Consider the following 16,989-nt stretch of genomic DNA (forward strand, 5'->3'; position numbering starts at 1 on the left):
AACCCTAAACCCTAGACCTTAACACACCTAAATGCCCCAACCCCTAACCCTAGACCTTAAAACCCCTAATTTTTTTAAAAAAACCATAAACCCTAATTCCATACCTAAAGGCTAAACCCTAGACCTTAAAAATCCTAAAAGTCCCAAACCCCAACTCAAATCCCGAAATTAAACCCTATCAAGACGAAATTGAACCCTAAATCCCACAATTAGGCCACAATCAAGATAAATTACGCACAAAAATTTAAATTAAATCAAATACAACACTAAATTAATTGAAAACAAAATTAGGGTTTTGGCTTACCTTCTAAAATTTGGAGAAAACCACCACCGAATAGGGAAATCTAAGCCCAATCGAAGACATCGACGCCTAAATATCGAAAATCAAAGGAAATCGAAACTAAAATAAGTTAAATCGAAGGAAATGGGAGGGGGGGGGGGAAGAGCGGCGAGAGCGAGAAACGAGAGGGATGTCAAGAGTGAGAAGAGAGGGAGGCTGAGGGGGAAAAGAGAGAGGGAGACAGAGAGGGAGAAGGAAGAGGGAGGGAGAAATTCATGTTAATGAATAGTAAAATAAGTATGAATTAATTTTCCCTGATTTTTTCCTTATTGAATTACCTGATGTAATTCAAATGAAGTAGAATTCATTATGGACTAATTGCTTAATATAATGAACTAACTAATGCGGGGATAACATCTGTGTTTCATTTAAAAGGTGTTCGATACCATTTTATCTTTCTTTCCGGCTTGAGGTACCGACTTTCCGCGAAAGATATCTTGATACAGAACAGGTGGAAAGTGGTACCTCGAAAGAGACGAGGCCGTAGTCTGCGGTCTCTTCTATCTTTTGCTCTGTGCTTTGTCGTCGTCGACGAGGTCAAGGTCGCTGCGTTGCCGTCATTATAAAGGAGACTTACTCTGGATCTTCGTCTTACTCTCGATCTTCATGGACGTCTCTTCGGCTAGATACTATGATACTCGCAATACCTCCTGATTTGCGATTTTGAAGCTTAGAACGAAGGAAGAGGACGTCAGTTGTCTCCAAAATTGTTTCAAATTAGATGGTAGATCAGTTTGACCGGAGGGCAAACATGGTTAGAGTGTCAAGGGGGATTCTTGAGCTTGTATCTAGCCCGACTAGCCAGATGCCTTTGGGCTGTAAAGTCATCTAGCCGCTCCTTGGGGATGCAAAATTGCAGGTGGCTATTTCTCACTTTTCTGCGTGTGCTATTTTTCTTCCTTCTTATTTATTTATTCGAAGCCAATTTCTAGCTTAAACTTTTAGTAAAGTTGCTCATACACGTGAGAACATTCTTATTTCTTGAAGTCCTATGATCTTCGCTAGGGGTGGCATCGAGCCGAGCCTGAACCTGCCTATGTTTGAGCTCGAGCCGAGCCTAGGATCGACCCTAAAATTGTTATTGAGGTCGAGCCTAATAATTTTAACCGAGTTCGAGCCGAGCTCGAGCATCAACATTCATTTAAAATTTTTCAAAAAATACAAGTCTCGAGTTCATGCTCCAACATACATTTAAAACTTTTCAAAAAATACATGTTAAATCAATTGTATATAAAATTATGCATACATTTTACATAAAATTGGGAATGACCTTTACTTAAAATTGATCATAAGGGTGGCATCGAATTCAGCTGAGTCCGAACCTTGTTTAAGCCGAGTTTGATTTAAATATTTTGAACTCTAGCTTGACCGACCTTAGCCTCGAACCTAAAATTGTAATCGAATTCGAGCCTAATAATTTTAACCGAGTTAAAGCTCGAGCTCTAGCTAAGTTCGAGCTTAACCTACATTTAATACTCTATATAAAATATATGTCAAATAAATTATATATAAAATTATGCATACATTTAAAAAAAAATAATGATAGGGGAGGTTTATGATTGAATTTCAATAATGGATTAGAATGCACCAATATTAATCTTTTTTACTCCAAATCTTGTCTAACTTATTTTGTAATTTTTGAATCTGGCCATAAATTTACTATGGCCTCCTTATTGCCCCTAGTTGAAAATTTATATTCTAGGGAAAACTAGAAATGTTTTTCCTATGATACATATTTCCAAAAAAACCTTTAAATATAATCCTATTACTATTAGTAACTTATTAGAAAATTACAAGAAATATTTTAAATATTTTTTAGGAAAGTTAGGACCTCTTATTGCCTCTTTTAGGGAAATAAATAAAAATTAATAATCAATCTTATATATTACTATACTTATCGATAAATTTTTAATCAAATAAAATGTCAAACACAAAATTGCTATGAAAATTGCCTCGTGCTTAAAGTATTACAGCAATAACTGTTAAATACGTATTCAAAAATTTTCTATATGGTTTTCTAGCCCATCTTGGTAGAAAAATCGTACTTAGAAAATTATATGATTTTTTTAATAAGAATTTTCAATTAGAAAAATGTTTACAAAAAACATGAGACACTAATAGTCTTTAGAAACTTATTTCTACTAAAATGTATTTTCAATTTCTTCAAGAGCCATGAGGAAGGAGAGTTTAAGAATTTTTTTTTCTTTTCATTTTATGATCTCGCACTTGCGAAATTATCTTCGCTTGGGGGCGGGGGGATTATTTCTCCCCCTGCTCGTTCAGGTTTTTTGCGGGGACGAAGAACGATGCCGAGGGAAAAGCTTCTAGCGGTGTCGGCAATTGTCGGGGATAACAGCTGCGACGGAGTCGGTGACGACTGAAACAAAGGCGAAGGCAGACAAGGGGGAAGAAATCGAGCGGCGGCCACAAAATCGGCGACGACGGAAAAGCAGAAGGCGGCCGACGAGGCAGCTGTTGACGGCGACAAAGGTAGCCACAGGACGGTTGAAGGGGCTCAGCAATGACGAGGGGAGGAAGAATTTTCCCCCCTCGCTCCGCTCTGCGCTTTGGTCCAGCTCCCTGGTCCCGAACCTCGATTTGGTCGAGCTCGACTCGTTAATTTAAACGAGCCGATCCCGGATCTCGAACTGGGCTCGAGATTCGGGTATACCGAATTGAACCGAGCCGGAATCGAGCCGCTCGCAAGCCGGCTCGGTTCGAAGCCACCCCTAATCTTCGCCATATTTGATTCTTCTCGTATATTTTGTTATTTTGTTTTCCTTCAACGTAGATATGTGATCGAGGAAGTTTAATTCAAGTGGAAAGTGAAAGCTTGTATTGGTTTTGTTTGTACTGGTCTTCATCTTCTTTTCTAGGTCATATAGTTGGCTGAGGGTGAGAGATGAAAACGATTGAGTGGAACATTTTGGTTCGATTTTCTTGGCATGATATGTCATGTAGTAACTAGTCTAAATATACAATGTAGCCATGACAAAATAGGAGATGTGATTCCATTTGAAGATTCGAATTCTGATCGGCTATTGGGCTAGGCACAAAAGACATTGACAAGAGAATCTCCTTCCACAATGAGTGGCCTGCTGAAATGATCTTGAAATATATGAAATCCGTGCAGGAGCCCAGATAGCGCTGCCGTAGTCGAATCAACAATGCCAAGAGGGCCCGAGTAGGAAATAACCACGGTACTATTAGCATCAAACATCACTCCACCAAAGCCCGCCAAACTGGGACAATCGAGGGCGCACCCATCAAAGTTGAGTTTGAAACAACCAACCGGGGGGGAGTCCAAGCCACCATACGAGGGGATGGGGAGGGAGGAAACATCTGAGCAATCACCTTCCAGTTGATTCAGAGGGGGGCACAAGAGAGGTGCTGAAAATCCTTTCTAGAGTGCATCCAGGTAGAGATGAGGCTCGTGACAGTACAAGAAACCTCAACTATTGTGTGAAATGTGTTCTCAAATCTCCTAGCATTTCTCTCCTTCCAGAGGTACCAAGGAATGTGGGCCACACAGGTAGATAATAGGAGCTTGTCCAACCTGGGCAAGCGGGTCCTAGAGGGGAGGAGGCACCAAGAACTCAGGTTCTGGGGAATATAGAATTGGACGCCCAAGCTGCTGAGAAGCAATGTCCAAACTTGCCAGGCAAAGGACTAGTGCAAGAGCAACTGACAAATAGATTCCTCCTCAATCCCACAAAAGGGGCAAAGAGGATCCTATGATGAGTTGCCATGGCGAAGAAGATTGTCAGTAGTGAGGATCTTGTTATGGCAAGTGCTTCAAAGAAAGAATCTTATTCGGGGAGGAGCCCTGAGGCGCCATGCAGAAATAGCCGAATGAGGTTTAGGGGATCTGGTCCAACCCATGAGGTGGCGGTAGGTTGAAGAGAGAAAAAAAGGGCCACTATTGGCATGGAGCCAAATTATCCGATCAGACACATGAGGTCAGATGGGGATGGCCAAGATCATTGATCAAGCTACAGATGGCCATGGCCTCCTCATCAGAGAGATCATGTCCTAGGCAGAGATCCCAAGTGCCATTAGCCTAAGCATCGACCACAGAGAAGCTACGAAAAGTAGTAAGTTGGTGGAGTGAGGGGAGGGTGAAGGCAAGAGGGGAGAGAGGTTGTTTTTTCTACCATCAAGAAACCATTTAGGCCCGAGAAGGCGGAGCTTAGAGGTCACCATCGGCTTCTAGAAAGCTAAGAGTTGAGCTTCCAAAACCACTTAAGAAGGAGAACAACTCCCATATCCTTAGTGCATATAATTTCCAGACCACCCATAGTCTTCGGCATACAAACGTTATCCCAGCTGACTAGATGATAATGAAAATCATTGCTAGTTCCTTGTAAACATATAGAGGCGGGGGGTTAGGAGTAAATGAAAGAAAGTAGTTGGGTATACCTGCCAAACAAGAGTTAAGAAGAGTCAGTCTGCCAACTTTTGAGAGGAATCTTCCTTTCCAAGAAGATAAGCAATGCTCAAGTCTTTCAATAACCGGGTCCAAAGCTCTTTCTGCGCCCTACAGTCGATGAGGGGGAGCCCAAGATAAGTACAGGGGAGAGTGATAATCGAGCAACCCAAGATATTCACCACACTTTGTAATAAAGGGGGGGGGGGGGGGGGGGGGGGGGGTGTCAATGTGAATTCCCATAATTGAAGACTTGGTCCAATTAATCTTTTGCCTAGAGGTTATCTCAAAAAGGCAGAAGAGAGCCTTAATATTGCCGATTTGGTCGTGAGTGCCAGTGCCAAAGCAAATAGTGTCATCTGCAAATTGGAGAAGAGGGATGTCAAATGTACTCATATCCAAAACAACATCAAGCCACACAAAGCTACGGGCTGAGTAGAACATAGAGGCATTTTTTCGGCAATAATATTGAAGAGCGGCAGGGAGAGAGGGTGTCCCAGCCTAATACCATGGGAGCCATGGAAGTAGCCGTAGATAGTGCCATTAAGATGTAAAGAGTAAGAGGTTGATGAAGTGCAACTGCAAATCTAAAATCTCCACCTGTCCCCAAAACCCATACGCTGCATGACATCATCGAAGAGAGTCCAACTCACACGGTCAAAAGCTTTTTTTAGGAAATGCGGGAGGCCCCTGGCCGAATCCAGAATATCTCTACCATGAAGAAAAACACTTTGACCTCTGTGGATGATAGTGGGGAGAATAACCTTGAGGTGTCGGGCCAGGACAAACAATAATCTTGTATGGGCAAGACACAGGACTGATCGGTCCGAAATTGTGCAGATGCTTGATGTTTACTTTTTTCGGGATAGGAGCAATGAGGGAGGCACCGGTGTTTCTGAAGGTGATACCCCGGTCATAAAAACTGTGGACCAAAGAGAGAATATCCATCTTCAAGGTAGTCCAACAAGATCTGTAGAATTCACCAATCGGAGCCCAGGACTTTGTCATGGCGTCCTCAATCTCAAGGTTTGAGAAGGGTAGCTCAATGAAGGTTGCCAACACGTAGGATATCCCTGAGAATTGAAGATGAGTGAGATGAGGGCGGTGGCTGCATTCTTCCCTGTACAAATCTGTGAAAAAATTAAGGAAAGCATTAGTAATGGAGGCCCTATTCGAGATGACTTCATTGTCGATAGACAGAGAAGTCTCCCGGTTAGTCCTCCAACAGGCTGAGGCAATGGCATAGAAGAATTTTGTATTGGCATCGCCCTCAACAAACAACTTAAATCGGGCCCGTTGCTTCCATTGCATCCGCTCAGTGTGAATAATAGATTGAAGTTTATTCTGAAAATCGTCACGAAGGGAGAATTCAGAGGCTCTTCGATTAGGTCAAGGCCGGCGATCTGGAACTGGAGGGAAGACTTATCGGCAGTGGCAGAAAGACGACATTCCGAGGACCAAGACTTAAGTTTGCTCTTTAGTTGTTTCAATTTACGAGGGAGAGACCAACCATCATAATTTGTTCCCCCAATGGCTCCCCACCTAAAGTGAATTTGTTCAGCAAACTGATTGTCAAGAAGCCAAAAGTTGTCTAACCAGAAAGGAGTCGGGCCCCATATATAAATTTTTGAGTCAATCTAAATAGGCCAATGGTTAGATCCCGCGCGGTTTAGAACCGAGCCACAAACATTTACATATAGTCTCAACCAATCCCTAGTGGCTAAGCAGTAGTAAAGCTTTGAGAGGATAGACACTCTTTGCCTGATCAGCAAACTCTTATGTTGATAAACTTGCCAAAAAATGGGTCCATCTCCAATCTCTCATCATAAAGGGAGCCCCCCCCCCCCCCCCCCCTTAATTTCTGTCTTTTGCTTTGTTTCTCTTTAATAAAATCTCGCACCCTTTCAAAAAACAAAAACCAATGAGTGTTTGGTGATCAATTCCTTCTCTGGCAAGATGAATGGCAACACCATTAACAGATCTATATACATCAGACCATTTAGAAACAACATTGCTAGACAAATCACAAATTTCATAAGAAGTCTTTCAGTGCCTCCAAAGATCCTACAAAGAGCTGTTGCACCAAGTGATGACTACCTTAAGAGTCACTTCCAATCTCAAGGGGGTAGAACAGTATTAGTACTAGAGCCACAAATCATGAATCCACATTAAACTCAGTTGAAGTAGAACCATTTTGTCCGAAGGACCCAATGTTAGTGAGGGCAATAGATCCATTATACCACCTTAAGACACCCTCTGAGCCTGATCAGGATTTCCCTGAGAACATCCATATAAATTCAGCTTAATGTTTCCTTCATGTCTCTACTATTTATAAGGGGCTATTCTAATGTGGGCTCTTAACACCTTGTTCCTGAACAGATAGAGCTTTTTACCCTTTGTCACTCCCCTTCATGCCTAGACCTATATGGACAACTTGACCTAAAATTTGGTGAACAAAGTGATAGACCTAGGGTTGAATTTACACTGATACCATGAAAAACTTCCTACTCGAAAACTCAAGCATAAAGTTGACAGGCCCAACACTGATTCTTATACAAGATAATGATTGTCTATAATACTGATGTGCAATCATTCTCAACAATTTGTGAATAATTAAATCATCTGTGTATATACGTACCCTCAGTTACGTTCTCATGCGCAAGACAAGTTAATTTGATGGCCCGATAAGAGCGATGTTTTCTCTGTGTCCTCTACTTACTGCTTCATCAGAGGGTGGCACTCCCACAAGGTTGAGCATGATGTTACCTTCACTTGGCGCCTTTACGCCCCTCCCAAGATCAAATTCTTCATGTGGAGTGCCTGCCTCAATAAGATCCTTATGGTGGATATTCTTTGATGGAGTGGCCACCCCTTGATTGATCTCCTTTGCTTGTTATGCAACTTGGTGGAGGAATCGATCAGCAGTGCCCCTTCTTATGGCTGGTGTGGACCTCTATTCTTCGCAAGGTTGATTTACAATTCTGTTTGCCTGCGAATCTGATTCCTGGAAGTAGGATGCTTCTTGGTTTTGCTCTTCTTGGAATGGGGAAGTTGATTTTTTCTACTTGTGTTGCTTTCATTCCTTGGGGTCTTTGGAAGGAGCAAAATCACAGATGTTTCAATGCCATGTTTGAATCCCTAGAGAGAGTTGTCGACAATATTTCAGGGCACATTTACTCTTGCCTGCTCACCAAGAAGGCCTTCTCCACTTCTTTGGGTTCCACTATTTGGGATAATTGGCACTGCCTGGCTTAGTTACATGCTCGATCAAGGCGCCCCCCCCCCCCCCCCCCCCCCCCCCCCACTCACACACACACACACACACCATTGTTATGGAATGGTTCCTGCTCGGCCCGGGTTCCTCAAGCTTAATTTTGATGATTCTTGATTCGGTAATCCTGTGATTGCCGGCTTTGGTGGAGTTATTAATGACCCCTCTGGTAATCAATTGATTTCCTTTGCGGGCCCTTTGGGTATTTTGGATTCGACGACTGTTGAGCTTCATGGCCTCCTTAACGGGCTCCGCATCTTTTGCGACCATTGTAGGGGCCCTCTTCACATTGAAAGAGATTTCAAGGTGGTGATTGGATGGTGCGCTAATGATTCCCCCCTCCTCGTGGTGCCACTGGGACGTTTTCTTTGAAATTACCTGCACATTACTTCGTTCATTCAATTAGGCCATTAGTGGTGAATGAGCGCCTCTTCATTTGAATCACGCCAAGTAATCTTCTCAAGCAAAAATCGGGGAATCATGTTTCATACCTATTTTGCAAATCATTCACATAAAAGCGATTGTGCGGGACGCGTCTCTCCCTCCCCCCGATGAAATTTTTTTCCTCATTTCGCTTTGTTCTCCCTCTCTCTTAGCCTTCCTGTCCCGAAATTTTTTTCTCCCGCTCTCTTCTCCCTCTCGGCTTTTCTCCCTTCTTGGCCTTCCTCCCCCGAATTTTTTTCCCACTATCTTCTCCTTATATTTATTTTTTAAAATTATCCATATTTTTTTATTTATAAAATAATTATTTTTATTTATTCATTATATTCATTTTGTAATTACCGTATTAAATTAGTGATTTAATAGTCATAATTAAAATATTGTTAAAGTAAACATTTGATAAATTTTTTGGTTTAATTATCCCATTACTATAATTAATTAAACCAATGGTTTTAAATTTTGTGGCAATATATTATTAATTAATAATACATAAAAATATATATTATGTTATTGATAAAATAATATATTTATTTATTATATAATTTTTTATTACTGTATTAAATTAATGATTTTTAATGTTAAAATATATCTTATGTTATTAAAAAATAATTTATTTATTTATTATATTCGCTTATGTTATTTTTTACTTTTTTTATTTTATTTATAATTTATTCTAGTCACACTTAATTATTATATTAATTTATAGTAAATTGTAATCATTAAGTAATATAATATAGTCTTTCATTAATTACTTTATTAATATATTTTAATACTACACATTAAATCTCTTATAAGTGTAGTAACCATGTTTATTTTGGTTATCTGTTTAGGCATATATTCTATTTAAGTATATTATAAAAAGTTACTCATTCTCTTGTTTATATTATATTTTTCATTTTGGGGCACTAACACTGGAATCTTTTTTCCATTGCACTTGAACTCGTCTATAGTTACGCCCAAGGATGAGTTAAAGTTGAATCAATTCATTTAAGATGAATTGAAATCTTAACTTTATTTCAAGTTCATGAAATCTTAATGAAATCATCATTTCTCAAAAAAAAAAAAAAATATACGCACCCATCCACTTGCGCATGCAGACCAATCCACACGGCCACGCGGCTATAAACATTTGGGGAGGTGTTTGCAAAGCTTTGTTCCCCCTTGTCTCCCTAAGGGGTTCTTTTTTAAGCTCCACCCTGCCTTGCTGGGTTGAAGCCTTTCTTGTTTCTTGCTTTATGGAAGGTAGGTCCAACATTACTTTACTTATCCTGCTTTCTCACTCATAATTTCTCTTGTACTTACCCTACTGTATCACTTTTTTATTTGCATTATTTCCTTTTTTGGTGAATTTTCTCTTCTTTCTTCTTTTTTGGCTCATTTGCAAATTTTGAGACTATCCTTTTTTTGGAATGCGTATCTGCTGTACAACTGGAATCTCATCTTTGCAAATATTGGGATTGTCATTTAAAAAATTTGCATGGCTCTTTTACTGCTGAATGTGTTGTTTCTTTGATACATTTGACCAGAATTGATTTCTTTGTGATCTTCAGTACTTGTCAAGTTTGTCCTTATATCTCATTAGTTATCTTGCTTATCTATTTGGAAGTTAATACTCTATTGTGGTAGGCTATGGTAAATTTCATGTCAATGTGAGTTATTGCGACTCCTATTGCAGTGGCTGTCAATGTAGCTTGGTTCAGTTCAATTCTAAAAACTAATGTTTGAATCTTAAAAGTGACCTTCGACCCCACTAAAATAAGGAATAAGGAGCAATGGCAAATTAAATCTGGTGGTTCTTTCTTGCTTCAATACTTGTTCATTTCTGTTTAGTGTATGTATAAATGTTTCATTGTACTCTTTGATAGATAAGTTAGTTGTATGCTCTTCCATAATTGCTTCAATGTTCACACTTCTTGTATGTTTAAAGTTCATGTTTTCCTTGTCGAGGAAACTGGAGATTTTTTTGTCATAATCTGCTAGAATTGGCAGGAAGTGATCCAGGAACTAATGTGAAGGTTGACACTTTTATCTATTCACAATGGCAACAGTAAAACGCACTGTTGCTAAATCTGGTGTTTGCATGGTCTAATTTATGCAGGTTAAATACTTGCTCTTAAACATTGCTGCTGTGGTGATTGAGCTTTGGGTTATGGAGAATCTTTGTTTGGCATCCCCATCTTCCTTCCATGTCATCATTTCTTATGCAGTCTTTATATTATGTGTTGAAAGAAGTCTTTGGATTTGACCAAGCAATTATGGCGTGTAATGGAGGCAACAATCCATTAGGGAGAGATACCAGTAAGGACTTTCTTGATCGAAGCAAAGTGCGAATTCTTTTGTGCGATAATGATGCGAAGAACTCGCAAGAAATTTTTCAACTCCTTTGCAAATGCTCCTACCAAGGTGAGTCACCTTATTAGTATTTCATCTCATGACTCCTTTGTTTTATTTATTTAATTAGGCTATCTGATAAATAAATTTGAAAGCAAAAGTATCATGAAGGAGAGCAACAAAACCAGTTGTCCCTGGCAGAAAATAGGGAATTACCCCTTTGTTATGGTGATAAAGTCTTATTTTATCTTTTGAAAGCTGAGATTTTAATTGTGGGATGAGAAAACAAAGAGTGACTGCCCCCTGTGCACCTCCATTCTCTTTTTTGTATTTTCTTTACTATTAATGAATCAATTCTCCTTTTATTTAAAAAGTTAGACTTTTCAAGAAAAAATAATTCAGACTTTAAAAAAAAGTAATTCAGAACAAAATAATGTAAACTTATTCTTTCCTTAACAAGAGTGTCCATGTGATGAATTGCTTCGCGCAGGTTGTATATTCTAGTGACTGATAATGATTTGCTTTGTCAGTTCCTCAATTTCCCTTAAAGAATGGGAAGGATTGCCTAGGGCTCAGTGCTATTTGGGACACTACCTGATGGCCACACTAGAATTCCTTTGCACAAGAAAAGGAGAATGAAATCTGGTGGAATAGATGCAAAGACTCATTAAGAGAGAATGAGTATATTTCTCAAATAAAAAAGAATGAATATCAGCCTCTATATATGGAATCAGCTATTCCTAGAGGGCCACTGTAGGAGAAAAGAAAGTTTTTTTTTTTTTGAAAGTAAGAGAAAAAAAAGTTAAAACAGGACCACATGGGATATCACTTGCCCTTGGGGCTCCAATCAAGACTGAACTTGAGCTGACCCATTGGAGGTTGGAAATGCATGTAAGGCGAGCTGAAATCAATGCTCTGGCCACAAATGCTATTCTTCATATTTTGCTATAGTCTTGATTGTAGTTTTCTACTTTGTTGGTGAAATATAGTCTTTCATCCCAATTATCCCTTGAATCTAAAGTAGTTGCTACTTGAAAGGCACTGCTATTCTTTTGTCCTTAACATGGAAAATTGTCATTAGGTAATCTGGTTTTGGCTTCTAAGTGTAAAACTAATGGAATAGGCTTATAATAGCCACCTTTAGTATCTTCTTGTTAGAAGATGCAATTTGTGTTTACTTAGATCTCTTGGAAAGTATTTTCTTATAGAATCTTATTTTCTTGGGTATATGGGGAGTAGGGGCATTAATGTCTTTTATCATTGTTTTATGTTATAAATAGTAGGGAAGAGGGAACCCTAAGTGATCTTCTTTCTACAATTCAACATAAATTATGTTCCAACCATGTATGGTGTGGACACCAGTATGCCCATCATGCCCCAGTGGACCCACCAATTATGGTTGAACTTATTTTTATGATTTATTTTATTATATTTTATTTTTAGTTTGTCTTTACTGAATTTACTGGATTTGATCAGATAGTGATCTTATCTATTTTGAATTTTAAATTTCAATTTTATTTCAGTTTATCTTTCCTAATGTTATTGGATTTGATCAGATAGTGATCTTATCTATTTAGAATTTTAAATTTCAATTTTTAGTTATTTATAGGCTATAACAGGATCTTGAAAGTATTTTTGAAGATGAATTAATATAATCCTTGTGTTTGGTCTCTCCCTCTCTCCCTCTCTCCCTCTCCTTTCTTCTTCTTCTTCTTCCCAATTCTTCTTTCTTTCTCTTCATTTTATTCTTTTCTCTTTCTAATTCCAGCAATTAATTGACATGCACATACGTTAATTAAAATTCGTGCCTCGTCCAACATCAATCTATCTTCTCCAATGTTCCAACTCTCTCCTCTTACGTTCTATCTCCTGTGTTCATGAAAATTCACATGGTATCAGAGCAACAACAGTCCTAAGATGGAGAAGAAGAAAAAGATGAAGAAAAAGAAGAAACATTCTTTTCTTTGAGTTCCTTTTCCAGCACCTGTTTTTTCTTAGGAGTTCGCACCATCATACCAAAAATTTCATATTACTAAATATATGTTGACGGAAAGTTCTTTGAGTCTATTTTCCAATGCAAAAAGAATTTTGGGAATCAAAGTTTTCTACAAAAAGAAATTGACATCTTAAGCAGCAAAGCTTAAGTCGCAAGACGGTTTGAGAGATCAATAAGGATACTTTATATAGAGAATCATATGTAAAAAGAAAGATATGTAAGTCTAATTTATAACCTATCAAACCGTTTTTCAACATGAGTTTTCAAGAGAGATCAATAACGGAAGAATCAATGGTCATGCTTGAACCATCATTTTCCTTCGTCTAAGAAGAAAGAGAACTCAATTCGGCCAAATTGTAGTGTCCAAAATCTATTTGATTATTGATCTCTAAAGAAGTATACTTCATGCAGAAATATTAGTAGCGCCCGTGGGAATCCGGGCATTGCTGGCTTTGGGGAGTTTTCACGGAAGCGGATGGTACCACTCTCTTATCGTATGCTGGTCCGATGGGGATTTTTGATTCTACCTCTGTCGAGCTCTTTGCCCTCCTCAAGGCCTCATCATCTTCTGTGATCGTCTGAGAGGCCCTTTAATCATTGAGGGGACTCCCAGGTGGTAATCAGCTAGTGTTCTTCCTTCATTGACCTGCCTTGGAGACATTGGTTTGTTTTTCGCCGGATTTCTGAAATTGTATCCCAGATCCACTGCTATTGGAATCATGTTCCCTGGTCAGCTAACTCCTTTGCTGACTCGCTTGCTAAGCAGGGAGCTTCCCTCCAAATCAAATCACCAATCCCTCCTCCTAGAGCCCCGCCCCTGACACTTGTCCCATCCATACCCTCTCTGCTCCTTACTCTAGCAGCCCTTTAACCTACTCAGATATCCATCTCGAGCGCCACCCTCCCCACCTCCTCGACTCTTCCACCACTTGCCCTGATTCCGAGGAATATCTTCCCCCCGATCAATGGCCCTTCTCCGAGCTCTGAAAAGACCCCTTCCCCCTTCCCAATGCAACCTTACCCCACTCAAGTACTGCCCCCTTTCCGGAAACCCAAACCTCCCTTGCCCCGTTGCCATCCAGTCAGAATTTTTTTTTGAAATACCCACCCATTTTCTGTGATCTAAACCTACCTGATCCTTCTGTCTCTTGTCTTATTGAAGGACGGGAGATTGTTCCAATTGCCCCGAACTTGACTCTGTCTACATATCATCTCACAAACACTCGAAACTTCTTTGCTTCCTCTGCCACATCGAGCCACCAAAACCCCAACTCCCCAAATGGTCCTTTTAGTACCTCCATTTGGCAATCCCCGACCCTTTTGTCATCCACCCAGAATAATGATTCCCCAGCTGACAATAGGTCAGACTTAGGATCCTTCTATGATGTAGAAGATCGGTGGGACTCAAACCCCCAGGACTATCCAAATCTTATTGAATGGCATAGTCACTTCACCCAGCCAAATAAACGATTGCTAGTTTGTTTAAATATCCACTACCCCCACATTCTTTGTCCAACCCCTCTGGTGACTGTTAAGCCCAAGTCTAATAATCCAATGGAAGCCTCAAGTTCCGCCAACAAATCTCCCATCTCCCCTTTTGCTCTCACGTACTCTAGAAGAATTCCGAAAAAAAGGTCTCCCGTCACCCCTTTTGCTTTCACTTATTCCAGAAGGTAGAAGAAGAGCAAGGCCAAAGAAAATAGCGCGCCAAAACCAAGCACTCCTGAAAACCCTGCACCCAATCCCCTCCCTTCAAGACTTGATTATCTGGCAAGATTCTCTCAGATCTCCCAGACTGAGGCTCAAGATGACTTCATCCAGTTCCTCAAAGATCAAGAGCAGGAGTACCCGTCGCAAGAGTTCGAGGAAACGACAAAGTTAAGCTTGGGAATTCTGAAAATATTACCACGAGTCTCTCCAATGCCCAGAGGAGGATCTCACATCCATGGAACGCCAGAGGAATCGGCTCGCACTCTAAGCGCATGATTATCAAGGTAGCCCTTTTTTAATGCAAGCCAAATATTGTAATATTGGTCAAAACTAAGTTACAATCTTTTGATATTTCAGTTGCTCGTGATCTGTGGTACGATTCGGAACCTAAATGGGTGAAGGTTGATGCGATTGGGCATTCTGGTGGCATCCTTGTCATCTGGAACCCAACTCAATTGAGCCACTCTCACTCAGCAAGGCCAATTCTCTATCGGTATCCGATTTCTGGACCAATCCTTGGGGACATTTTGGGCCTTAGCTGGCATTTATGGCCCAACTTGCCACAATGATTGTGCCTCTTTTTGGGAAGAAATTCTCCTCTTCGTCCAACTTTGGGACCTGCCCTGGCTCCTTGCTGGGGATTTCAATGCCATTGTTTGTTGTTATGAAAAAAAGCTCTCCCGCCATTAGAACGTCTTCCACAATGTGAGCCTTCTCGGATCTCATTGGTAGCCTTGAACTCTTTGAAATCCCTCTCTCTAGAAAAAAGCACTTGGTCAAATGGCCAGAACCCCCCTGTCCTCTCCAAACTTGATAGATTCCTTGCAAATAATGAGTGGTTCCATCTTTTTCCCAACATGTCGGGCCAAGTCCTCAATAAAATTGGCTTCGATCATTGGCTAATTCAAATCAATACACACCCCCTAGCTTGGGGTTGATCTCCGTTTTGATTTGAGAACTCCTGGATCCTTGATGAATTCTTCAATTCCGATCTTGCTGTCTGGTGGCAAGAACTTGCTCATCACCCTAACCTGGGTTGGTCGCTCCCCTTTAAATTCAAAGCCCTGAAGGCAAAGATCCGTACGTGGTCTCTCAACCACAGCGCTGCTGCTACCTCTTGGAAAGATTCAGTCCGCTGCCGCATATCTGAGTTTGATGTCCTCGAAGAGCAAAAGTCCCTTTCTTCTCTTGATTTACTTCTTAGAAATTATTTAAATCTTGAGTTTTCAAATCTTCTTCGAAATGGTACTATACACTGGAAACAACGAGCTAGATTCCGCTGGCTGGTTGAGGGGGATGGAAATACAAAATTTTTCCATGATATTGCCTCGGCCAAAAGGAGGGCTAACCGTATCACATCTCTTTGTCATGGAGACTAGGTGATCACGGATAGTCCCTCTATATCTAACATTCTTGCCAAGTTCTTTTCAGATCTTTATTTAGAGGAATCCTTCAATCGTCCTACGCTATTCTAACTTGAATATAAGCGTTTCTCCTCTTCTGATGCGGATGAACTAGAACGCCCTTTCAGTCCTGAAGAAATTGATATGGCCTCTCTTGGCCTTCCTAAGGACAAAGCCCCTGGTCTAGATGGTTTCAATGGTGAGTTTTATAACAAATTATGGGGAATAGTTAAAAATGATGTGTGTATGCCTTTGTTCAAAATTTCCACCAAGTTGGTATCATTCACAAAGCTGTTGGTGCCTCTTTCATTGCTTTAATCCCAAAAAAAACCAACTCAGCCCCTTCCCAAGATATTAGACCTATCCGCCTCACCACTAGCTTTTACAAAATCATGGGTCGAATTCTTGCCAAACGCCTCAGATCCCTCCTTCCGTAAATCATTAACCCTTGTCAAAGTGCTTTTATTACACTTGTCAAAGTGCTTTTATTCGCGGTTGAAATATTCTTGACTCAGCAATGGCGGCCCATGAATTCCTAGACTCCTTCAAAAAATCCAAGCGGCCCAAGTTTATCTTGAAACTTGACTTTGAAAAAGCCTTCAACCGTGTCAATTGGAAACTAATTGACCAGCTTTTTGACAAAAAGGGTTTTGGGACCCACTGGAAATTCTGGATGACAAAATTATGGTCAGACTAGTGGATAGGACCGTGCAGTATTAATATCAGCCATACTTTGATTTCAAACTTGGCCAGAAATATGGAAGCCACTATCTCAGACCAGTAGACCGATTATGGAGGATGAAACTTAAATCTCCGGAGAGCGCTTTCGGACTCAGAGGCTTTAGTGGCATCCAACCTCATCACTTGTCTATCCTTTGTAAACCCCCAGAATGTGTCCGATACACTCATATGGACACCTTGCACCCAAGGTACTTTTTCCACTTCCTTTGCTTATAATTTCCTGAGCTGCCCCAACCCCTCACAAACCAATCATCCTGTAGCCATCGCATGGACCTTGCTTGCCCCTCTTCGTGCAATTTTTTTTATATGGAGCGCTTGTCGAAACAAAAT

At 40.3% G+C, this 16,989-nt stretch overlaps 1 protein-coding gene across 3 annotated transcripts in view; it reads left to right on the forward strand.

Annotated features, from left to right (window-relative positions):
* The first annotated feature begins 758 nt into the window (after positions 1 to 758).
* The window catches only part of LOC137943228 (two-component response regulator-like PRR1), a 66,566-nt gene continuing 50,335 nt past the window's right edge, over positions 759 to 16,989 (forward strand). For all 3 annotated transcript variants that reach the window (XM_068788918.1, XM_068788919.1, XM_068788920.1), the window contains exons 1-2: positions 759 to 1,199; positions 10,577 to 10,881. In XM_068788918.1, coding sequence (XP_068645019.1) covers positions 10,665 to 10,881 — 217 coding nt within the window. In that variant the 5' untranslated portion in view covers positions 759 to 1,199; positions 10,577 to 10,664. The remainder of the gene's footprint in view (positions 1,200 to 10,576; positions 10,882 to 16,989) is intronic.

Source organism: Aristolochia californica, unplaced genomic scaffold, assembly GCF_029961685.1.
Source record: "Aristolochia californica isolate CCGP_79_NKW_82.1479 unplaced genomic scaffold, dmAriCali1.0.hap1 SCAF_10, whole genome shotgun sequence".
Classification (NCBI taxonomy): domain Eukaryota; kingdom Viridiplantae; phylum Streptophyta; class Magnoliopsida; order Piperales; family Aristolochiaceae; genus Aristolochia; species Aristolochia californica.